At 38.4% G+C, this 27,014-nt stretch overlaps 1 protein-coding gene across 2 annotated transcripts in view; it reads left to right on the top strand.

Moving 5' to 3' along the window:
• LOC149537474 (D111/G-patch domain-containing protein) overlaps nucleotides 1-27,014 on the top strand; it is a 61,631-nt gene that overhangs the window by 19,687 nt on the left and 14,930 nt on the right. For both annotated transcript variants that reach the window (XM_089798907.1, XM_089798906.1), the window contains 2 exons: nucleotides 19,314-19,405; nucleotides 19,592-19,666. In XM_089798907.1, the coding sequence (XP_089655033.1) occupies nucleotides 19,314-19,405; nucleotides 19,592-19,666 (167 nt within the window). The remainder of the gene's footprint in view (nucleotides 1-19,313; nucleotides 19,406-19,591; nucleotides 19,667-27,014) is intronic.

The following is a 27,014-nucleotide window of genomic DNA, read 5'->3' as shown; positions in this document are numbered from 1 at the left end:
GCTGTCGGTGAGTCGTGAAGTGCTCTCATAATCAGTTGCTTAACCTTAGATCCTGGGACTAGGTAAATCCTGTTCTTGTAAATGATCAAATCATCTACAAGTGTGTATCTGGTATCAATCACTGTTCCCTCTACTATATCGGAGGCCCATGTATCCCTGGCATACTCTGCTATAATCAAGTGTCGCCAATCCTCTGATATCTGAACCATAAGAGTGAGGTGTGGCCTTCGAGATAGAGCATCTGCAACAACATTCTGAGTTCCCTTGACATATGAGATGTCAAAATCATATGCCTGCAACTTACGTACCCACTTTTGTTGGCGATCATTCAGGTCCTGCTGTCCCAAGAAATGCCTCAGACTGTTATGATCAGTTTTAATACAAAACTTGCTACCCACAAGATATTGTCTGAATTTGGCCAAAGCATGCATGATGGCCAACATCTCCTTATCATATATACTGAATGAACGCTCAGGGCCTCTGAGCTTCCTGCTCTCATAAGCTATGGGGTGCTTATTCTGCATAAGTATAGCACCTACTCCCTCTCCAGATGCATCACATTGAAGCTCAAATGGCTCCGTGAAATCAGGTAATGCTAGAACTGGGCACGTAGTCATTATCTCCTTAAATCTCATAAAACAGTCCTGTGCCTTCTGAGTCCACACAAATTCCCCTTTTTTCAGTAAATCTGTCATGGGAGCTGCATGTCGTGAGTAGCCACTGACAAACCTGCGATAAAAACCACATAAACCAAGGAACCCCCTCAACTGTGTAAGGTTCTCTGGTGGAGGCCAATCAACAATAGCGCGAATCTTTTCAGGATCCATCCGCACTCCCTCTGCACTAATGATGTGTCCTAAATATAACAGCTCGGTCATCCCTAAGTCACATTTGGACTCCTTTGCATACAAGGACTCCTTCTGTAGAATGCTCAACACCGTCTCCAAATGCTCTAGATGCTCCTGCCATGATCGGCTATAGATCAAAATGTCATCAAAAAACACCAGCACGAATTTCCTCAACTGATGGTGGAAAACTCTGTTCATAGTGGACTGGAAAGTGGCAGGTGCATTGGTCAGGCCGAAAGGCATGACTACAAACTCAAAGTGCCCACAATGACATCTGAAAGCAGTTTTCTCAATATCCTGTTCACGGACTCTGATCTGATGATATCCTGATCTCAAATCAATTTTCGTGAAATAACAGGCCCCATGCAATTCATCTATCAACTCATCAATGCGAGGAATAGGATACCTGTTCTTAATGGTTCTCTTATTTAATGCCCTGTAATCAATACACATCCAAAGCGTTCCATCCTTCTTTTTTACCAAAACAACAGAAGATGCAAAAGGTGACTTACTGGGTAGGATGTGCCCCATCGCTAGCAACTCCTCAATGGTCCTTTCGATCTCATCCTTGAGTCGCTTTGGATGTCGATATGGTGTGACCATGATAGGTTTAGCACCTTCCTCCAGCTCAATAATATGCTCAATGCCTCTGTCCGGTGGCCTGCCTGGTGGAATCTCACTGAATACCTTTTCGTACTTAATCCTCAACTTCTGAATATCAGGATGATATTCCGCCTTATGTTGCTCCTCCTGTATAGGTATCAAAGTACAAACTGCTGCCCACTCTATATCATTATGCCTAGTTAATCTCTCCAGCCGCCTAAATGAGATAGTCCTGATGTCTCCATTACGGATAGCCTTTAGCACATGAGTCCTACCATTCATTTCGAATTGTATCTCCATATCCTCTAATCTTAGGGTAACCACCTTCAATGAATGTAGCCACTGCATTCCAAGTACTATGTCCATGTCACCCATGTTGACCACATGATAGTCCGCCTTAAACTCATAGTTGTTCAAGCGCAAAGGTAAGTCTCGTACCATCCTGTCACAACGCAGAGTGTATCCATCAGCTACCTTGACTCTTAGTCCCTCGAATTCCTCAGTAATGAGTCCACACTTCTCTACGAATCGTGCATCAATGAAATTATGCGTGGCACCTGTGTCCAATAATGTAATAACCTTTTGCCCAGCCAAGACTCCCCGAAGTCTGAAAGATCCCTCTCTCTGGATACTAGACAATCGTGCTTCCTGTAAATGTAGCTCTGTTTCCTGCCTTTGCCCTGCACTGTCTATCTCCTGTTCTCCCTCTGCTTCATCAGGATCCTCATCATGATGTTCTGAACCATCTGAATCTGAGTCTTCGTAATAAGCCCACATTGCCCGGTTGGCCTTCCCTTTTGGCCTCATAGGACAGTCATGGCCGTACTCATACAGGCCTTTGCAATAGAAGCATAGCTTCTTCCTACGCAAGTCATTAAGTGTCTCCTTGTCCAGCCTCTTACTTTCTTCCTTAGGTAGCTGTGCCTCTCTATGAAAGGGTTTCCTGTCCTTATCTTTTCCTGAAGGGAAACTCTTTGCCTGAAATTTGTTTTTTGAAGCTGAAGAGGAATCCATGTCACGAGCTTTCTTAATGGCTTCCTGCAAAGTGGGAGGGTTGAGAGCTTTAATCCAACCTCTCAATGGATCAACTAACCCATCCATAAATAAAACCAATAGCCTTCGTTCAGATACATCTGTTACTAACACTGCAAGTTTCTGAAACTCTGAAATGTATATTTCCAATGATCCCCACTGTTTAAGCTGGGCTAATTCCTTGAAATGGAGTTCTGGATCTTTCTTATCAAAACGTTCAATCAGTCTCTCCGTAAACTCCACATATGAGGTAATGTGTGCATGACCCATAGTGATCATACCATGATGCCACCATTCGTGTGCTAACCCATCCAGGTGAATTGCTGCATACTTAATAGCTTCTTCCTCAGACATAGGGTTCAATTGAAAGTATGTGTCAAGCTTTTGAACCCAAGCTCTTGCTGTAGACTTCCCCGAGCCATCATAATATGGTAACTGTAGTTTTCCTACTTTCTTTCGTAGCTCATAGTTCTGAGTCCTGTCTTGTCCACGGGGCATATGCTTCATCCGCACATCCATATACTCTCTAAAGGTGATTGCAGCTGTAAAATCTGGTCCTCCTGCTTCCCAATCTCTCCTCAGCTGATCCTGTATGTCAGTGATCTGGGGTTCTGGTACCGGCTGCTCTGGAGCTCTAGGAAGGAACGTAGGAATCATAGGCCTTGAACTTACTGTCCGAGCTTGCTGGGGGGCATGACCGAAATTGTTCCCAATTTGTTCGCCTCCATTAGGTCTCTCATCCTGATTATTCCCATTCTGATTGTGACCATTCTGATTATTTCCTCCACCTATGTTAGCGTTCAACCCCATTTGTCGAGCCATCATCTGCATCATAAGCTCCATTCTCTGATTCTGTTCTTGTGCTCTTTATTCGGCTAATCGCTGTCCCTGTGCCAGGGTGTCTAATAACTGTAAAAATCTTTCCTCTTGCGGATCTGGACCGGCATTCCCGCCTCTATCCATATTGTAGTCGTAGTCTTGATCAAAAAATACCTCCCCTGTGTCTGTATGACTGGATTCTATGTCCACCTGGATAGATGAGCTAGACTGTTCGCTCTGCAGGTCAGAAATCCTATCTTGTCTTGCTTTGGTATTGCGAAAATTATAAGGCCTTTGTCGCATGCTCTGATTTTAGTGTTTTGACATTTCGTCAAACACTTTCCCTCCTATCCAGCTGTTCCAAATTCCCTATAAGACCTCCACAGGATGGCAGGACTTATAGCTCTGATACCACTGTAATGACCCTCTCTATAAAGGCCACAGAAACCCTCAAACTGAACTTAGGAATTTTGTCAAACACTTGGCGTGTAACAGTAACAATATTTAGAATATGGTAATTTCAGATTTGATACTTTCAGAATATAATCACAGAATTACAATATATATAAAGCCATTGAACTATATTGCAATAAATTCTGAAATTATTTTATTACCAATTCTGGACTGATTATTACAATGACTGTATGACAACAAATTTACCCAAAAATTGACATATATTTCAGAATGCAAGAACCTGGTTTGAAGAACTATGGAAGAACACCACGTTTTGCTGCAGATCGTTGATGAAGACCTCCAACCGCACCCCCAAACTGTCCTTAATTTGCTGCTGCTGCCCAAACTAGCAAGGCCGTACCAGGCCGTACTTGTACGGCTGCTGAAATAAAATAATATTAGGGTTTTGGGACCCCCAAATGCAAGGAAAATGGGCGCCTAGGGTTAGGTAGTAACCCTGTAAAACCATAAAAAATAACTCCAAGGGGTTGAGGAGATGTGAGCAATTATGTGGTTCCGAACCCTGCTTTGCCAATTCTGAAAATGCACTTATTCTGTCTTCAAACTCTTGTCAAATGCTTCTCCAATGATAGGGCAAATCTGAAATCCTTATTCCAACCAAAAACAAACCCTAACAACGAATTCTCAATAAGCTCCAATGAGATGGCTGAATACCAACTCCAATTATGCAACAATTCAGGTGATATTTCACACCCTCAAAGTCGCCAATCCAAGGGAGTGATTCGTTCCCAAAGATCGAATAATTTGCAGATCCAAAGTCCACAAATGTCTTCACAATGAAGAAGTAGAAGAGTTCTCCAATCCAAGCATGTCCAAATGAGAGGCCCAGCCCTCTATTTATTCACTTTTCTAAGAAGTTGCTAGAACTTCTAGAAACATCCTTTATAATTTCTCATTATAATGCACTTTTTATAATAAAGTAATTTTATAAAATAAAAAGTGCAACTCAAATTAAAATTATGACATGTGGGCCCCGATATCACATAATGATAAAATATAACCTCTTAACACTTCTTCAAGAGCAAGATATGACTATCTGATCCGCAGAATTGACTCTCTTTCCACACCATTTGCCTACGAGAGTCTGGAATAGGCAAATCCATGATCAATGCCATGTCGAACTAAAGAGGGGACATTACAGAGTGCTAAGTGTTCCATTTATTCTCATGAGAGATGGATTCATGTTGAATCACTACTCATGAAATATGGGTCAAGGAGTTTGACTAAAAAATCACACAGTTAAATCCTGATATTCATATCACAATTTGACTTGGTGTGGAAAAATATCTCCTACTTATCAATTGATGAGCTTAATGGGCTTTCTAATGAATGGTTCATAAGGCACAACACTTGGTGAAGGTTTTGCAAATGGGGTTGCAAGCTTTAGGTTTAACTATGGAGGAAACTCTGTAGTTAAGCACGCTCAGGCTGGAGTAGTACTGGGATGGGTGACCTCCCGGGAAGTCCCGGTGCTTCACCCCTGTGAGCATCACCTAGATCCAATGAGTGCTAAGTGTTCCATTTATTCTCATGAGAGATGGATTCATGTTGAATCACTACTCATGAAATATGGGTCAATGAGTTTGACTAAAAAATCACACAGTTAAATCCTGATATTCATATCACAATTTGACTTGCTGTGGAAAAATATCTCCTACTTATCAATTGATGAGCTTAGGGGGCTTTCTAATGAATGGTTCATAAGGCACAACACTTGGTGAAGGTTTTGCAAATGGGGTTGCAAGCTTTGGGTTTAACTATGGAGGAAACTCTGTAGTTAAGCGCGCTCAGGCTGGAGTAGTACTGGGATGGGTGACCTCCTGGGAAGTCTCGGTGCTTCACCCCTGTGAGCATCACCTAGATCCAATGAGTGCTAAGTGTTCCATTTATTCTCATGAGAGATGGATTCATGTTGAATCACTACTCATGAAATATGGGTCAATGAGTTTGACTAAAAAATCACACAGTTAAATCCTGATATTCATATCACAATTTCTAACTCCTCTCTAATAAATCTAATTCTCTACAAATGAGAAGGCCTTGGCCTTTTATAATATTTCCATTACAACAAAGGGCCAAGATTGGTTCAAGATCAAGGGTTGAGATTTAACACCACAAACCCTAATTAGAGTTGCCAAATTTACAACCAATTACAAGAGGTGCACCATGTCATGTACCAATAAGAAAATTACAAAGCCTTTTACAACCAATGAGAAGATTGAACTCTTGGCATGATGTGATTGGCTGAGCATGAATTTGGAATATTCTGATTGGAGAAGAGAGCCAATTGCCATTTCATTATCCTTTATCTTGTTGATCTCTATTTAATCCTTTGATGAAGAGAAAATGTTTCTTGATACTCAACATTTCTAACTTTGATTAACTCTTCCAAAACTAGCAATCTCTTGTGGATGAATGAAATGGTTCATGTTTTCAAATTGCTTGATCTTTCAAATCTCTTCATCCTTTGAGATTTTCTCATGGCTTCTTGTGAATTCACCATCGCATACTTGACCAATCTTGATTGTATTTGTGATAATATAGACCTCAGGCAGCTGGGTGTGATTTGGATGTGCAATTGGACAGTTAGATTTCTTGTACTTGTAAATTGGACCTGAACTTGATCTTCTTGCTTAGAGGCTGGGAGCTAGAGACAGTCCTCCTGTAGCATGCTTCTCGCAACCTCTCCAGCAGTTCACCTTACGAAAACAGGAGAGGAGATTTATAAAGTTAATGATGAAATGAAAGTTGAATATTTTAATGAAACAATTGCATCAATATCACAATAAAGCCCACCTTTTTATCACGGATCTCTCTTAGTTTCAAAGCAAACTACCCCTTCCCAATTTTGATTCACTAAACTTGGTTAAGAATTTCAATCAGTTTTATGTTATGTTCCACGGAGTTTTCGGGACGGGGACGTTTTAGGGGACGGGGACGTGTTTTCGGTACGGGTACGGGTCGAAGCCAAAATTTAGGGGACGGGACATCAGGGGACGGCGATTAAAAACATAGGGGATTTTTTTTACTATAGAGACAAAATTCAAATATGTATATCATAACATTGATAAACCATTCACCATAGACATTTTAGAAGATAAATACATGGAATATTATCAAATGGCAAATACTAAGTGCTTCCATTATAACAATATCACATACATATATAGCAAAAATTAAAATGCCTAAAGGCTTCAAGTATCATGCTGAAATCAGAATGAAATAAAGAGAAGTCCAACTAAAATAGTTGGTAAATAGTAAATACCGAACGCAGTCTTGCCTCACTAAACACAATCTTTGCTCATTGCTGCTACTGCTCTTATGTTTTTTTCCTTCCTCTTAGCAAGTATGTTAAATCGAAAAATGAGTAGAAGAGTTAGTGTTTTAATGGACCAAATATGGGTTGCATATTGTTATTATGTCTTTAAGATGACTAGGGGCCACACGAACAACAAAAATTAGGAAAAAATGTTTTTTTGGGTATGGTTTGCCTTTACCAGATTGACTGGAAAAAAGGGGACGGCCAGCAGTTTCGGGGACGGATAGGGGACGGCAAAACTGTCCCCGATACTGCTGGCCGTCCCCAAGTTTCCTGCCCAAAAAAATTGGCTGTTTCGGGGACGTTTCTGAATTCTTCAAAAAAGGGACGTCGCAGGGTACGGCCAAAATCCGTACCCGCGTCCCCGTTTCGTACCCGGTACGGGTACTAGGGTACAGAGGCAGGAAACGCGTCCCCGTGGAGCATAGGTTTTATGTCTTATTTCCCACATTTTCAATTGAATTCAAAAAATGACAACTCCAGCATGTTAACTAAAATTTTACATTAGAGATTTGAGGCAAACAATTTTTTTTTTCGAAAGCTGGGAAAACGAGTTGTTACTGTACATCATTACACCCTCAAATTACGAATTTCACACCTTTCTTAATTTGCTGCCTAGTAAAGATGAAGTTCGCTGGGTTTGGAGGTCCTGCAACTCTTATGATCAAGTTTGCTGCCCTGTATGATGAAATCTTGCTTCTAATTCCTTCTTAATTCGCTGTCTGATCTGGAGGTTGTTCACAGCTAAGTCATGATGGAGTTTTGATGGTAGTCTGGAGGAATCTTGATAGTAATTTTGAGCCAAATTTGCTGCTTAATGCCTGAGAAATTCGCTGCAACAGGTCTGAGAAATGCGCTGCCTTAGATTCAGAGCAGAATCACCTTGGATTGATACCCAATCTATTTGAGAGGCTCCCTTTATATGTGCAATCTAAGAGCCCCCAAAAACCATGTCCAATTACAGTGCCAACCCGGTCAAATTAACACAAAAAATTACATATTCAATCAGCAATTCTGGGCCGACCTGCTGTATTATTTTCTGAATTTTGAAATGGTTTAAGGCTATGTCGGAAATCATAAGTTTTCGGGCACAGAGTTCTCTTGGGCAATATTTTTTCATTAAAATTTGGAACTGCTCCTTCACACAATTGCCCAAATAAAAATTCATTCTTTCCACTCTGACTTTGGTGCAAGGAAACATAGTTTTAGCATGATTTGGGGGGGTCATAATATGCTGAAGTTTGGGCAAGAATGCCCAAGGAGGGTTGGATTCTGACCGTTCTTGGGCAATCCTATCGAATTAAATTCTCATGTGCCTGCTTATTCTTTTTCAATTAGCCCTCAAATTGAATCTCAACTTCATACATAGGAAAAGAAACACAGTTCAGGACTGAATTTGGACCAAATTTAAAGTGTCAGAAATTGTAAAATTTTGTGCAATTAATGCCCAAGTATGGTCAAATTCTGACTCTTCTTGGGCAAAATACCGAAAACATGTCAGATTCTGACCTATCTCGGGCAATTCCATCTATGTCTGAATTTTTCAAGTCCCATCAACCCATTTTGACCCTCACTTCCTAAGTTTTCACCCAATTCGCCAAGACTAAGGTAGATTTTAAGCCACCAATGTTATTGTCTAAAAAGGAGGAGGTCGGAAATTATGGGTTTTTTGGGCATTAATGCCCAAATGAGGATGCATTCCGGCTTTATCTGGGCAATTCACTCTTTTATCAGAAAAAATGAAGTCCCCAAAATCTCCAAATCTTTGTTTGTTCAACCCATCTTTCCCCATATTTGTTAAGTTTCTCAATTTGAAGCATGATATCAAAGCTTGGAGGCAAAAAAATAAGGTTGGAAATTGCAACATTTTGGGCATTAATGCCCAAATTAGGTCAGGTTTCAACCTTGTTTGGCATTCCCAGTCATTAGCAAGGAGTTTCTAAGTGTCAAACCCACCAAAGTTCGTCCTTTTCAATCATTTTTCATCCAATTCGCTAAGCATTTGGGCAGATCTCAAAGGAATCAAAGACTTAAGCACAAATGGAAGGTCAGAAATCAAGAAAGGGCAAAAATGCACAAAGAGGGTCGGATTCTGAACCATCATGGGCATTCTTAGCCAAACTCGAAAAAAATTCCAAGTCCACAAACCTTTAAAACTGCCCCCACTTTTCATACTACTTTGCTCTAAACTTCAAATTGCCATCATGCTTTATTCAGAGGCCAAGTTGGGGGGTGGGCAAAAATTAGGCAATGTTGGGAAATAATGCCCAAAGAGGGTTGGATTCTGACCCAAGTTGGTCAATTTTCCTGCAAGTTATTTCCTTTCTTGCACTTTAAGTTATATATATATAAATACTGTCAAGATGTTTGAGATAGGTTTTAGTTTCATAGGAGTTGAGATACATAATGTAGATTTTGGGAGTTTTCAAAAAAAATCAGACAACCAAATTTTAGGATTCAACAAGACTTTAACAGTCTAACCCTTGATAACCTATCCTGGATTTATAAGGGCAAACTGAAGCTAGAATAAGGATCATTTAAAGATTTTAGCTCATTCCATCATAAATCACTTGGTTTCAATTCTATGTTCCTAAGCTCAACACTTGCTCACACCAAAGACATACGTTACTTCTTGGCAGGTCAAAACTTGCACAAAATCACACTCAGACTTGAAAATGTTTTCAACTAAAACAACCTAAGATCACTACCATGTGTTAGTATTAGTTAGATAAAAAAAATAGTTACATACAAATATTACCAATATCACAAAGGAATAAAGCACACATAAACGAACATAAGACACAAAGATTTAACATGGTTCACTGAATCCTTGGGCTACGTCTACCAAACAATGAGTCCAATATTATTATCCAGTGATTTAACATAATTACAATCTGCAATCCCTTGCAACTCAATACTGTTGCAAGAAGCTATTGAAATATCATACATCATAAAATCCCAACCCTAAGCCATTGAATACAAAACTTATGACGGTTACAAAGATTAGGGCTAGAATATGTTGTCCAATAGAAAAATAACTCCTGGCGCCTTTTATAATAATAAAGTCATTTTTGGCCTTGCAAGGCATTGCCCCTCAACCCCACCTTGTATAGCGACGAACGCGCCTAGGGCTCTACCCCAAGACCTTGCATAGGGTGCTTCTTTGGACCCCGCAAGTGGCGCTGCCCCCAAACCCTTGTAGAAAAATTTAGAGGGAAACCGCGTTGAAGGAAGTAGAGAAAAATTAACCTCTAAGTTTGATTAAGTTCCACATAACAACACCACAACTATTATGTCTACATTAAGATCAGTAACATATTGGAGTTCAACATTAGATCATTACAATCTTTTTTGATATCAGATCGAAGCTCAACTCACACCATACTTTTGACTTCGATATATAATCCTTATAAGTACTTCCTATCCTTGATATTGACTAGATTGAAAAACTGTCAATCAATTATTTATATTGATATTGAAATTGGTTTTATATATATGAAAACTCCTTAAGACATTTACTTAGACAAGATAAGATATAAGATAATGATATTAATGTCCAACAAAAGACCAACAAAAGGTCTATGGGACTAGAGGATTACAACAATGACGCTGACAGTAGCAAGAGCACACAAAGGTTTTCGAAAATAAATACAAACAACAACAAGAGAAAGCAAACAAAGAACCAGAGAGGAGGCCAAGAGAGAGACTAGGAGTCCTTTCTAGGCAAAAAGAAATCAGTCATTGAATGATATGCACGCCGATGAGTAAAGGCCCTGCTATGTCTGTGGCCACTCATAGAGGAGTGTCGCTGGTGCAAATAGCTGGTACGGAATTTGATGCATCTGGAGTGTGTGGTAGATCTAGTGGAGCTAGAAGGCCTTTCCACATCATGCAAAGGAGATAATGGTGTAAAAAAAGCAGTAATGAGTTGAGTAGATGAGTTCCTATGCGGAAGCAATGACTGGATCATGCTATCACGGAGCATAGTGGCCTCTCGAAGATAAAGTGCAAGACAGTGCTGATCATAGTAGCTGAAAAAATCATAGAGAGAGAAGCACTTCTCAGAACAGATAGAAAAATCTCCCTCTGATCTCATAATAAATAGGGCAATGAAAAATGAAGTGAGTCTCAGTCTCCACCTCACCCAAAGTACAAAGCTTGCAGATCCGCTCTCCACTGTCAATATGTGTAATGTCCCCTTTTTAGCATTCATAGCATGATGTTGTCGTTAACCTATTTCCCCACAGTCCCGTAGGCTAACCAGGACATTAAAGGGGCTTAGAGGCCATTTGGCCTTGATAATTTCAGTTGCAGGTCTTTCTGAAGGGTTTTGAGGCAACTTTGGGCATACTTACTATTTATAGTAAGTCATTTTGGATATGGTCGGACATCCTGTGGCAGCGGTATGTCGATGGTAATTGTTCAAAATCGACAAGAAGACTTGTTTATCATTGATAAGATTTGTTATGCACTGATAAAGCTATTTTATTAAATTAAAATTAAATATTTAACTTTATTAATGCATAGACTATAGTTTGTGAAAAATATTTAAATTAAAAGAGTCCCCTTTATTTTATAAAACATTGGAGACATAAGTTACATAAAGGGAGTTATCTTTTATCCCACATTGAGAAAATGAAAGATGGAGCTCTTGTGAGAACACTATAAAAGAAATGGAAGAGCTTCTATTTTAGCATGCTTGGAAATATCAAAGAAATTGGGAAATTTTCTGGAGATTGTCTCAATAGTTTGAAGGACGAAATCCCTTCAAGCTGGAAATTTTGACGCCATTGAAAGATATGGTCTTGAGATTCAACATAGTAGCAATCCGAAAAAGCAAATACGAAAAAGCAGTCCGAAAAAGTGGAACTGAAAAAGCAGGCTGAAAAAGTAGGTACGAAAAAAGCAGTCCGAAAAAGCGGAACCGAAAAAGCAGGCCGAAAAAGCAATTCGAAAAAAGCAAAGCAGAAGGGATAGCATTGAAGGAAATTATTATAGCCATCTATAACCAGGTTCTTTTGTTAGTATTGCTTTTTAGGGTGTTATAAACTTTCAGCTGTAAGTGTGCATTATACCAGCATTATCATTTTGTAATCCATGTAAATGCCAAAGTCTTGGCCATATTTCATGAGCATTGTATTTTTCATTGCAATTAAGAAGATAATAGTTGCTGGTGTCATTTAAGCAATTTAATATCATTATTTATGTGCTAGTTAGTTTGCAAACCAACTGTTTGTAAAAATGTCAGTTGGCTGTAGGTGTTCATTTCTCATGCTTAGATCATATATATGCACTGAATATTGTCAAAATTAGTAGCACACTCATGTTAAGTCATTGTGTAGTCCATTGTAGTCTTCTAGCACAAAATTCTCATTGATGCAAATTTAAGAAAAAGTCATTTGAAGCTAGCTGAAATGTTATATCAGCCATACGTCCCTTGCATGTGAATTGTTTGATGAAATTCCTTGAGCTTTCATCAACATTTTTTGAGGGCAGATTTGAGGAGGGTTATTACAGTGGTATCAGAGCTTGCTTGCAAAGTGTTTGACGAAATGTCAAACAACTGAAGTATAAAGATTTTTGGTGTTTGAAGGAGTTATAACCTGTTGGGGTTATTACAATTGTATCAGAGCTATAAGTCCTGCTATCCTGTGGAGGTCTTATTGGGAATTTGGATTAGCAAGATAGAGAGAAAAATGTTTGACAAAATGAATGCCAGTCCAGATCAGGGAAAGGAAAGATTCTTACAGTTATTAGACACCTTAGCACAGGGACAGCGTTCAGCAGAGCAGAGAGCACAGGAACAGATTCAGAGATTGGAGTTTATGATGCAGATGATGGCTCGTCAAATGGGGTTGAATGCTAACGTAGGTGGAGGAAATATTCAGAATGGTAATAATCAGAATGGTAACAATCAGAATGGGAATAATCAGGATGGGACACATAATGGAGGTGAACAAGTTGGGAACAATTTCGGTCATGCACCCCAGCAAACTAGGACAGTGAGTTCGCGGCCCATGATTCCCATATTTCCTCCTAGAGCTCCAAAGCAGCTCGTACCAGAGCCCCAGATCACTGATATACAGGACCAGCTGAGGAGAGATGGGGAAGCCGGAGGTCTAGATTTTATTGCTGCAATCACCTTTAGGGAGTATATAGATGTGTGGATGAAGCATATGCCATGTGGACATGACAGGAACCAGAGCTATGAGCTACAGAAGAAAGTAGGGAAACTTCAGTTACCATATTATAATGGCTCGGGGAAGTCTACAGCAACAGCTTGGGTTCAAAAGCTTGACACATACTTTCAAATGAACCCTATGCCTGAGGAAGAAGTTATTAAGTATGCAACAATTCACCTGGATGGGGTAGCACATGAGTGGTGGCATCATGGTATGGTCACTATGGGTCATGCACACATTACCTCATATGTGGAGTTTACGAAGAGACTGATTGAACGTTTTGATAGGCCTAAGGATTGTACCTTCCCTATGACAGGCAGAAACTTGTATGAGGAGTTTAACAGACATGCTGATTCAATACAGGGAGACATTAGCACATCTTCAGGTAATGGTTTATCTGCATCATCTTCACAGGCAAAAGGGGTTTCAGATGTTGTGCAGGTTGAGCCAGTTGCATCAGAAGGTGATATCATAGGCACATCGGATTGCGTGATTGACACAAATAGTGATTCTAGTACAGTTGGGCTGAATGAAGTTACAGTAGTTGAGGATATTGTCATGTTTGAGGATAGTACAATTGATCAGAAAGTGAGCATTCAGGAGTAGGACTTTGCAGAAAATGAGTATCAAGCACAGTTAGATGTTTCTTCACATGAGATAGAGGCTAGTAGCTCTTCACTTGGTTTGGCAAGCCAGCTGAAAACAGGGGACAAAGATATTGTCGCGGCTTTATCTCATCATGACAGGATGCATGGATTGATTGAGAATCACATTTGGATGATTCAACTGCAGGAGAGATAGAAAGGAGTCACAACAGGTTCTTCTTGTGACGACTTACAGCAGATCAAGGAAGGCATGGAGGCAATGAAGGTAAGTTACATACACCTACTCTCAGATCGCGATCATCTCCTTAATCTTGCAGGGATCTATTTAGATGCATTGAAGAAGAAGGAGGAGGTTGACCGACTTTCTCATGAGCTGGAGGATACTTGGAATTCCTTGGTGTGTATTCAGTTGGCTCTCCAGGATTCTGAGAGACATGTGGACAAGCTTTGTCTTGAGGTGAGCTCAGTTCGGGAGTTAGCGCATATAGCAGGGACTCAGTTTTCTTTTACAGTCAGGTCACATGTTGATGATTTCTTAGAGATGACAGAGTTTACAGGAGAGTCCCAGGATCTGAGTATTACAGATGATAGCTATTTTGAGGTTTACTCCTTTGGACGGTGTACCAGGGATAGAGTATAGGAGTTCGACCAATCGGCACAATCATGTGTCTAGTTAGCTGAGAGTTGGCAAGCAAGACATTGCTATTGTGTGCGAACATTTTGATGCTGCTCGCCAGTTGTTAGCAATTTATGGATGGGTTTCTCCTACTAGTGATGAGCAGGGAGGCAGTTATCTTTCCTTGACAGAGATCCACTCTTTATGGGAGGCTATTCGGATTCTGAGATAGAATTATATGCAGTTGGTAGCCGATAGAGATTATCTTATGGAGTGGGGGAGTATAGCATACGAAGCATTATTGGCCAAGGAAGATGAGGTGAGTGAGCTTACTCAGCAGCTCGAGGTGACTTCTGAGATTGTTGAGAGTACACAGTTGGTTTTCAAGGAGTCACAATTTCATTTCGCTAAGGTAACTGTGGAGTTAGAGCGACTGCAGTCTTTACCAGATTCTGTACAGTCACAAGCTGTGGTGTCTGGTGATCCGAGGATGTCCATGGTCGAGATTGTCAAAGACAGTGGAGATGGGAATGCATCCATCCTTGATACTAACATTGGCATATCGGGTTCGTTCCCACTAGAGTCGGGATCAGTTGAATTGGGTGCTGCAGCAGATTGTTGTGGTATGCTTGACATGGTGGTGGCCTCTAGTACTGATGGCACAGAGACTAGAGATGTTGTATCAAAGATCATTTGTGATATTGGTGAGCCGGCAATTGGCATGGTTCCTGCTAGTAATACTACTCCCTTGGTGATGTCTTCGGAGGTAGTAGTCAGTTCCAACATGGTTAATGATCGATTGCAGTCTGAGCCATTGACTAAGATTGGCGCATTCTATCGGCATTACACTGTGAGGTATGCTCGTCAATTTACCTTTGATGACCATGTTAATGAGATGATGATACAGAGATGTACTTTGGTTCCTAGTGCTTGTCATCAGTTATGGGACGGTTTGACGCCTCAGGATGATAGTTGTGATGGGCATGACATGGCGATAGGTTCTGCGGTTGACAGCTTGATTATACATGACTTAGAGGAGGAGTTTGGGAGTGTGATGCTTCAGCGGTTGTTGTTATTGATTCTACTCCTTTGGCTATGACATCTCCTGACTTAGCTGGTGATCAGTCACAGTGGGTTGTATCACTTGTTCGTGGTGAGCTGTTGACTGAGGTTGGTTCTTTTTATCAGCATTATACTGTAGTGTATGTACATCAGTTAGCATTTGATCCTTGTGTTGAGGATTTGATGGCAGGCAAAATTGGTTTGGGTTCCATTTCTTGCTGTTTATCTTGTGATGTCTTTTCACCATCAGTGGTGCATGGGAGTTATGGTTATGAGACAGTGGCCGGTGATCTACAGAGTTGTGTTGACTGCAGGAGTTGTACAGTGTGTGGATTCTTCATACTTGGTATAGTTTCATTCGGGAGCGTTCACCATTGTTGTAGAGTTGGATTATACATTCCGTATAGGCCAGTGGGATGTGTTGATGGTATTTATTGTGTTGGCAACTTGATTTGCCCACTTTACTTGGGTTCTGATGTTCTAAGAGTTTGTGTCTTGTGGGTTTCTGACTGTGGCAGTTGTGATTTTGGAGTTTGCTTGAGCTGTAATTGTCAGTTTGATTATGGATTCCTCTTGGTTATATTGCAGAGGATATTGTAGGAGCCTATGTTAATTAACAGTGGTATAGTTCATGTCTACATTTGGGATCCAGGTGGATTGATTGGGTTGTTGTTCGACCATTGCTTGGGGACAAGCAATTTTGGGAAGGGTGGACTGTAATGTCCCCTTTTTAGCATTCATAGCATGATGTTGTCGTTAGCCTATTTCCCCACGGTCCCATAGGCTAACCAGGACATTGAAGGGGCTTAGAGGCCATTTGGCCTAGATAATTTCAGTTGCAGGTCTTTTTGAGGGGTTTTGAGGCAACTTTGGGCATACTTACTATTTATCGTAAGTCATCTTGGATATGGTCGGACATCCTGTGGCAGCGGTATGTTGATGGTAATTGTTCAAAATTGACAAGAAGACTTGTTTATCATTGATAAGACTAGTTATGCACTGATAAAGCTATTTTATAAAGTTAAATTTAAATATTTAATTTTATTAATGCATAGACTATAGTTTGAGGGAAATATTTAAATTAAAAGAGTCCCTTTTATTTTATAACACATTGGAGACATAAGTTACATAAAGGGAGTTATCTTTTATCCCACATTGAGAAAATGAAAGATGGAGCTCTTGTGAGAACACTATAAAAGAAATGGAAGAGCTTCTATTTTAGCATGCTTGGAAATATCAAAGAAATTGGGGAATTTTCTGGAGATTGTCTCAATAGTTTGAAGGAAGAAATCCCTTCAAGCTAGAAATTTTGACGCCATTGAAAGATATGGTCTTGAGATTCAACATAGTAGCAATCCGAAAAAGCAAATACGAAAAAATAGTCCGAAAAAGCGGAATCGAAAAAGCAGGCTGAAAAAGCGGGTACGAAAAAAGCAGTCCAAAAAAGTGGAACCGAAAAAGCAGGCCGAAAAAGCAGTTCGAAAAAAGCAAAGTAGAAGGGACAACATTGAAGGAAATTATTACAGCCATCTATAACCAGGTTCTTTTGTTAGTATTGCTTTTTAGGGTGTTATAAGCTTTCAGCTGTAAGTGTGCATTATACCAGCATTATCATTTTGTAATCCATGTAAATGCCAAAGTCTTGGCCATATTTCATGAGCATTGTATTTTTCATTGCAATTAAGAAAATAATAGTTGCTGGTGTCATTTAGGCAATTTAATATCATTATTTATGAGATAGTTAGTTTGCAAACCAACTGTTTGTAAAAATGTCAGTTGGCTGTAGGTGTTTATTTTTCATGCTTAGATCATATATATGCACTGAATATTGTCAAAATTAGTAGCACACTCATGTTAGGTCATTGTGTAGTCCATTGTAGTCTTCTAGCACAAGATTCTCATTGATGCAAATTGAAGAAAAAGTCATTTGAAGCTACCTGAAATACTATATCAGCCATACGCCCCTTGCATGTGAATTGTTTGATGAAATTCCTTGAGCTTTCATCAACATTTTTTGAGGGCAGATTTGAGGAGGGTTATTACAGTGGTATCAGAGCTTGCTTGCAAAGTGTTTGACGAAATGTCAAACAATTGAAGTATAAAGATTTTTGGTGTTTGAAGGAGTTATAACCTGTTGGGGTTATTACAATATGATGGTCAATCTGAACCCGAAGACGGTACGTAGGGCATGAGACCACCTCCGGGAAAGGTAGCTAGGACGAACAATATTCCCATCAAACGTCTCCAAAAAGAGCCTATAGGTATTGTTCTATATAGTCTATATTGTTGATCAAATATAATTCCTCTTTCTTTATCAGTTAATTATAAAGTATATCAGAATTATTGGCAACAATTGGCAACATCTTTCATACATAACAGCAAGATAACCCCAAATTAATGAATCGGTTAAGATTTAGTTCATCTTCTCTTAATATGTTCTTTCAATGCCAATCATAATGTAAGTTCTCTATTCCAATCTTTTGTGAGATGCTGAGACACACAGTATGCACTGAGTTTGTTTTATTTCTTTCAGTTGATATTGGCCATCATATATTCCCACATGCTCTGAACAAGCATCCAATGATCCTGATGAGATTGCATCTTTATCTATTATCATTCACTTCTAATCTAAAACTTGTTGTCCTTCATATTGCTAATATAAAGATTCTTTAACTTTCGGGTTTGTATGCTCGCTCAACCATGGAGGGTTTCTTTATATGTCATGGTGAATATAATCATATTTTTAAACACTATTCCAACCATTGGAGCCCAATAAAATATTGAACCCTCTCTTGTGCTAGGGCTTTACATGGGTATTGGATGGTGGTCTCTCATTTGACATCAATGACAATCAGTTTTTCCAATAATCTTGCTCATATACCTTGACATCAACAACAAAAATCGTGACATTTTTTTCTTACCTTCTTGCAAATCCAAGTCAATGCACCTCCTTTGTCAAGTGGTACCATTCTCAAAATCAAAGGACTAAGAAAATGCATTCGTCACCTAGTCATCACAGTTAAGAAAAGGCATGCAAGACACCCTTTAATTTGCAATTCTTGTGTGTTTGGGCACCCCATTCAAGGTAGATGGCATGGAAATGAAACATACAAGTTGACTAAGCAACATGCAAGATGCTCACCATCCCAAGTGCCCTTATGAGAAAATGTGATTCTTCATCTTTTATGTTGTACCATGAACAAGTGTACAAGTGTCAAATTAGGCCTTTACAGATTCCAAAAAGATGCAAACATCCAAATGAGAGGGAAATTGTGTGAATTTGAACTTTTGAACAGTAGAGACTGGCTCTGCACATGGAAACATAGAGTTAGACTGCCGTTACCCAGTCTTGAGACAATAATTAAGTTTCCTTGATGCTGATGGCTGGACCCACCCTTGAGATGCTCTTGCATTAAATTTTCATTAATAGATAGGGTCTTTGCAGATTGATGTATGTTGCCTAATTAATATGCCAATGTATTCTATTTTGCATAATTTCATATTGAAGGCATAGTTCAGTTAATTTTAAGTGCCCCTCTTTATCAAATTATTCCTTTTTAATAAGCCAATCTAATTTGAATGGAAAGGAGTAACTGATCAATTATTGTTGTGCTATAATGAAAAACTCAATTATTTTGAGAGTCATATGTTAAAATGTCAAAACTTGTTCAAATAATAAACAAAATATACCAAGAATATGTATTGCATCAACATGCTATTAATGACTACATTAATTAAATGCACATTTGATAGGTGCAAAGAAGAAACATCGCAAGGAGATGATATCTGCGAAGCGCAGGGAAAGATCTCTACGCCGCGGAGTTGATCTAGAATCAATTAATTTGGTGAGTTGATCAATGTATATACACATGCACATACATATGTCTTGTAGGACATTCTCAGCATGTTATATAGCACTAACTTTATTTATATAATATTTTAGTGCTCTTTGTTTGCATGTATCTTGTAACTTATTCAAATATTTGAATCTTGACTTGCATGTTCCTTACTTTGAAATTCATTATCTTCAGAGTTTGGAAAAGATGGTGCTAGATTCAGTTGATATACTAGCATTCCAGCCAATGCATAGCCGTGATTGTTCACAGGTAATACATTTAAATTTCAAACATTGTCTGGTTGTCAAACTCTCAAAATTTTGATTTGCACATCCAGGCTTTATATCAGTTCTAAGATAGATCTCTTGAAGTACTCATGGGTAGCTATGATTCTTGTGTCTTTAGAATTACAAACCATGAGGAGTGAAATGAGGAACGTAATGGGTTTTTGTGTTAGCAATTGTAGAAGTTAATATAAATGATTATTCTATCCATACTTCGGAAAAATAAAATCAAATGTGAAGAACCAAATTAAACTATTTTTTCTTGATTGCAAGAAAAATTGATGTTATATATTGTAATTTGAACAAAAAGAAATAACAATATGTTAAAATTATCCAGAAATTTTTAATGATTATTCAATATCTGACATGACATGAATTGTGTTTAGCTACGGTTTCTTGTTGTTTTGGATAAAAGTAAATCTAAAATGAGCAATGAATCCTCATGCATTCTTCTGCAACCATTCTTCTCAAATATAATTCTAAGGTTTTAATTCATTGAGACCTTTATATGATGTCCATATCGTTAAGACTGGCAATATGCATAGATGCACTGAACTGAAACCCACCAATTCTCATACTGTGTCAAACCTCTGCTCATGGAATTATGCATCCATTGCAAATCATTACCTGAAAGTTCTTGAATAGGCAGGGTAAGCATTTTAACTGGCTGGCCGCTAGACTACATCTTGTCAATAAAATATTCAGCATTGTTCAAGTCAATGACAATTTGCAGTGCCCGGGGTGTAGAAAGAGCAATTAGATATGCTGAATAGTAGCTGAAATCGGAACCCTTGATATCGAGAAGGATCATATGGAACTTCTTCATGTTCATCTGCTTCATCTAAATATTTTCTGAGGTAAATAATGTATATTTTGGCACACTGAAACCCCTTGATCAGTTCTTGTTACATTGTAACATAGACCCAAATTCTAAGAATGGAGGAAGATAAGAAACTAGTTGTGCTCTTTCCCCATTTTTTGGTAGGGAAAATTACTAATAGTCATTGGAAGTCTGCCGCTTGGACTCATACTGATGCCCTAGGGAAAATATTTATCTTTGGAAGACAAAGGATCTTAAGAGCATACCTGATGTCCTTGTTGAAATCTTCAGTGTGCAGCTCTAGCAATCTGTCACGTCAAGATCATTAATGCATGCATGGTATATGAATTTCAAGGCGTTGTCCATGATGATAGCATCTGATGCAGCTTGGATTGATTGTTGAAACAGTCATTTCCCATTATCATATTGAATTGTTTGATGATACCATCTGATGCAACCTGGATTGATTTTTGAAATAGTCATTGCATTATCACATTGAGTTGTTATCTCATGGCCATACATTTTAAAGTCATAGATATTATGGTCTGGTAGACAAATTATTGATCAAGTTGACTAAATTAAGTTTGGACATTCGATCTATCATACATTTGGAATGCTCCTTTTGATCCACAAAGACTGATTTGCTTGGTAGTTAGGCAGGTCTGGGTTTTGATCGAGTCCTTGATGGCAGATAGTAGGTCATTCAGTTAGAGGGTGAAATCTTCCCGTCGAAGGAGCTTCTTTGGCCAGTTAAATATTTTGCGTTTAAAAATAAGCAGATACGCTTGATCAGTTACTTGTTAGGTTTTGGATAGACTGCTTTGTTAGTTAGATACCACTGAATGAGGAATTACCTTACATTGATTTAGGATTGCATATATTAGAGGATATAGAAAGCTCCAGAAAAAAGGAAAGGGGTATCACTGAAATCACATATCAAATAATCTTCATACTCAGATTGCCATCGCTACAACACTACGGTGCTTGGGATGGGAATCCCTAGATTTTTCTACAATTCTGAGGACAAAAAACCCTACGTGTTTCCTCAACAAGTTCTGAGGATGAAAGCCCTCAGTGACAATCAAGTACTGCAAGGCAACTGTAGGGAAGAGTGGGGCATGGAGACGCACACTCATTTAGCTGGCATGTTCACCGTTCTGGAGGCTTCAAGGAGTCAAAGTTCAAATAAATGTGCTAAGTACAGCCGGTAGTTAGTCTGAAATTATTTGTGGTGTATTTTTGTATTTACTATTTATATAAAAAGAACAAAGGAAATCCTATTAGATTGCTTCTTCTACAATCCTTTTATAGGCCTATTTTCATTGTGTTTAGACTAGGCTGCTACAGATTTTCTGTGTTTAGATCAAACTGGTACAGATGTTTTATGTTTTAGTTAGGGTTGTTGTAGTGGTATCTTAGCTGTGATCTTGCCAACTTGTGAAAAACTAAATATATAAAAACAAAATAAAAGAAACACAAAGCATAACAAGAAATCATAATGGTCAAATATCTTATCTGCATGTCAGCAAGCATTAGTAAAAGGTGGTATCAGAATAGGTAACAAAGGAAGCTGCAAATGTCACAAAAGGACAAAGAGCAGAAATTTTCAAGGTGATAAAGGCCTGAAAGAACAGGTAACAACTACTTACTGAAGTTTTCATTCAAATTATGACAGAAACCAAGTAAACTAATAATCCCACTGCACATTTGGGGAATGGGGCACAAGGAGAGCCCTCATCTTCAGCAATGAACCAAAACACACTAACGAAATCAGTAGCAGGCACATGACCACCCAAGGTCACATTTTTAGCAGGAATAAACTTTGTAGTAGGATGTATCTATGGACAATCAGCAAGAGGAGGATTTGGATGCCTTTTATGCAATGTGTGGTAAAGAGTGCAGAATTTTGGGAATATTCCTTTTCTTCAGAGATTGATATCCTAGTTTACAATCTCTTCCTTGCTTGGAACTGTATATCATTAACTTAGAATACATAACATGTTATATTTTCTCGGGGGAAGCGAGCTGTTTTCTTTGCATCTTTGCTCTTTTCCTAAGGATCCACTATCTTTGGTGAAGTGGTGTTTGTTAATCATGTGACAGTCTTTTCTTATACGGAATTTTAAATGTCTTGATTTAGAATTTTCTCTTATGCAAGAGGTGTGCATCTTTGATCACAACCTCTTATTTGCAAAAGCATGTTCATCTTCAACAAATACCTATGCTCCATGGAATTTCTAGAAAGGGGACGGTTTAGGGGATGGGAACGGGTACGAGTCGAAGCCAAAATTTAGGGGATGGCACCTCAGGGGATGATGATTAAAAACATAGGGGGTTTTTATATATAGAGACATAACTCAAATATGCACAACATAGGATTGATAAAACATTCATCATAAACATTTAAAAAGTACATTGATACAATTACAATGCACATGTAACATAAGTGTAACAAATTGAAATTAACAAAATAAAAATACTAAGTACTCTCATAAACCATAATTCATTGCAATATATAAGACATAAATGTAGCAAAAATGCCTGAAGGCTCCAAGTATCATGCATGACATAAATGATAAACACCAAACAGTAGTAATAACTAATAGGATATCTCATGAAATCAAAAATAAAATCCTTATTGTATCTGCAAATGTCAAATAATAAATGCCATTGCCAAATATATGTCAACCTGCAAGCTATCCTCTACAAATCTAAATCTATGTCTAAATCTAAAACAGCATCATCATCCTCTGAGTCAATGGTAGCTATAGGCAAAGGGTTCTCATCCAATGGAACCTCAACCAATCTTGGAGGTGCATCATTCTCCTCAATTTGCATAGCATCCTTGGGATTTACATCCCAACGTAGTGCTGGAGTCTAATGATACTAAGGGGTCTGACGATCACATAGGCGCAAGACACTGTGAACAACCACTAACTTCTCCGATCATTTAATGGAAAGGTTGTTCCTCTTTACTGATTGGATGGAGCTATATGTGGACCAATTCCTCTCAGCAGTAGAGGAACTCGCAACCTGTGAAAGAAGACGAATGGTAAAAACTCTTAGCTCAAGTGCATCTCTACCATGCCACGTCCATCATCCAATAGGGTCCCTTTGAGCTAATGTATCTTTGTCTGTATTGGCCTCAAGCCTACCAAATGTTGGACCACGAAGATTGGCGAAGTCAAGCCACTGCTCCCGAAGAATACTATAATCAATGTTATTAAACATTTTTGTAAGGTCCTTGAAGAAGCCTTCCTTCACCTATGTTGAACAAATAAGAAACATAATACATTAGTAAAATTATCAGATGTCATCTAAAGCAATTAGAAATTTAAATTTAAATTGAAAACTAAAAGCAAAATACTTCAGATTGCAGAATAGAGACTCACCCCTCATCCCTAGATAGAGGCACTCTCCTGGGCCTTGGTGCATACCATTTATGATTGATTGCATAGGCTGCCATATGAAGTGGAGTGTTCATTATCTTCCACCTCCTCATCACAATGGGCTTAAGTTGCTCATCATAAAACACCAAATTGGGGTCCTTGGCATGAATAACATGCTTGATCTGCCCAAACATGCTTTCAAATGTCTCATAAATCTTTCCAAGGCTAGGAGAGTCAGTATCAACATATCTAATGACTGCTACATTAGGCTTAATGAAGGAGCAAATGTAACTGAAAATGCAATCAAATTATCAATCAGTGATTAGTGAATTACATGTGAGAAACATCATAAATAATAAAATCAGCAAATGCTAAAATCAGATATAATTTTCTATTTTATCAAATCAGCAAATAACAATTATTAATATTACTTTATCTAAGCTTCTTACCTTATTGCGGTCCACCAATTTTTATCCAAGATTTTTTGTGCTTGATTCATGACACCTATTCCACTCTACATTGACCACCATGGATTGTAAGGCCTCTTGGACCTCAAGCATCCTCTCCAACAAAATGAAGTAGCTAGCATATCTAGTCTCCATGGGCTTGACGAATTCGTTCTTTGAAAATGTTCTAAATAATGCAAGAAATGTGTGATGATTGCAAATAAACATTTGTACATCCCTAGCCACACATACCAAAGCCTTAATCCAATCAATTTTACCAATGTCCTTCAAGGTATTATTCAATGCATGCACACAACATGGGGTCCAAAAAATATGTCTATAAGTACTCTGATGCAGAGCCTCACCTTGGAAAACTCAGGAGGAAAACAGTCACTCAACTAAGTTACATCAAGGGGCACATACACCTTCTAGGAACTATTAGAAACTCATTCAGATTGTTCGACATCTAATTTTCTCAATGCCCATTGAAAACTGTCAGGCGACATGAACTTTCATGACCTCTTGTCGCAACATTTTTCTACACTAACTTAATAAAATCCGACCCGACTTTTCTGCAACTTGTTTGACATACCCTTTCGAGAGAAGAGAATTAACATCAATCTGACTACAAAGTGACTATCAAATAGCATTTTTCATATTCAAATCTACACCACCATTATGCATGCGTGGATTTAAAACTTGAGCACAAACCCGACCACCAATTCTGAAATATTCAAGACACTTACAACTTTTGCATATTCCAAACATAAAACAACTTTTCCCTCTCACATAACAACTATGTGATTTCAACAATTCGGTGAATACATGAATATATTCACCATGAATGTGAAATTCCTTTCCGTGCAGACATGGGCTGAATTGACCAAAAAAACAAAACAAATGAAAAATAAAAATGTATAATACATGGCTCTGCTGCGATCCCAGGAAATAGATCGTAGAGAGTCTAATAGACTACCATCCACTGATGTGACTCTCAAAACATCAAATATTTACATTCAAATATTTTGAAAAAAGCGTGTTTCCTATAACAATTTCAAAACAGCAAATTAAAATCTGATCCCAAAACTTAATTGATACGTTACTGTTCTAAAACACAAGCATCACTAAAATCTTGGAACTTCTGAATATTGTTTGAACCAAGGAAACAAAGAGAACCACACATCCAAACTGCAAAACTAAAAAAAAATCAGAAAAACTAAAAAAACTTTCTATTCCATTCTCCTCAATCTGATCTCTTTTACATTCAAAAATCTGCCTTTTAAAACACTTTCCCATCTCTTCTCTTGGGAATCTGAAACGTCCATAATAAAAACAAAAAAACTGAAACCCATTTTTGGAATCGGTTAGATATCATGATCTGCTGCTATCTTTTTCCAGCTATTTTAAGTTTCCTGTAGCTGTCGATTTTTAGTTGTCTTAATTATTAAACACTCTTTAAAGAAAACTGACTTTGTCCTAAGGGGCTATAATTAGAGAGCTAATATGAATGCTATTCTATTTATGCCACCACATCATAGGACTTTATTACAAACATTAAGACTGAAAACATTTAAAACATAAAATTAAATTTCTGCATAACTTCCTGTAGCTGAAACTGTTTGGTCTGCATTAACTTTTTGTCACATTTTCCACCATGTTACTTAAAATAGCTGGAAAAAGATAGCAGCAGATCATGATATCTAACCGATTCCAAAAATGGGTTTCAGTTTTTTTGTTTTTATTATGGACGTTTCAGATTCCCAAGAGAAGAGATGGGAAAGTGTTTTAAAAGGCAGATTTTTGAATGTAAAAGAGATCAGATTGAGGAGAATGGAATAGAAAGTTTTTTTAGTTTTTCTGATTTTTTTTGAGTTTTGCAGTTTGGATGTGTGGTTCTCTTTGTTTCTTTGGTTCAAACAATATTCAGAAGTTCCAAGATTTTAGTGATGCTTATGTGTTAGAACAACAACGTATCAATTTTACCAATGCCCTTCAAGGTGTTATTCAATGCATGCACACAACATGGGGTCCAAAAAATATTTCTATAAGTACTCTCCACCATCAAACCAGCTGACTTACACACCCGGGCTGTCTCGGTGACTACTTGCACAACATTTTGAGGTCCAACTTCTTCTATAGCATCCTTCAAAATCTGAAATCGAAAGGATGCAGCCTTCTTTTTCCCTGAACAATCAATAGCTATAAGAAAATAAGAGCCTGTTGTGCTAGTGACAATAATAGCCATCCATGATGAGAGAGCATCCATTAGTCATCCATATTTGTCTCACTTCCTCCATTAAAATACTTACTTTTGAATACTCTTTATCAAGGATAGTGGTGCGTAGTTTTGTCTCACCAGGTGGTACAAATGGTGGACCACCAGCATATATATCTTTGCACATTTAAAAAAAAAATGAGGAACATGTAACATGGTATGGTATGCCATGAGCAACAAGGATCCTACCAATAGATTCTTCAGCCTTCTCTTTTGCAGCCACATTAAACAAATCAGCAATATTATAGTCTCTTTTATTCTTCTTTCCCTTTCCTCTAGTAGTGCTGGCTGTGTTTGTGTCCGTGGGTATTGTGCTACTCATAGGCATAGTGGCTTGCACATTCCTCTTGGATTCCCCATTTTCAGCCCCTCCCCCTCCATGTGCAATCTAGTGGCCTCATTTT

This window comes from Cupressus sempervirens, chromosome 9 (genome assembly GCF_028749045.1).
Source record: "Cupressus sempervirens isolate cs-2001-9-10 chromosome 9, ASM2874904v1, whole genome shotgun sequence".
Taxonomy (NCBI): Eukaryota; Viridiplantae; Streptophyta; class Pinopsida; order Cupressales; family Cupressaceae; genus Cupressus; species Cupressus sempervirens.
The sequence above is the reverse complement of the archived record's forward strand: the minus strand, read 5'-3'. Positions and strand labels throughout refer to the sequence as shown.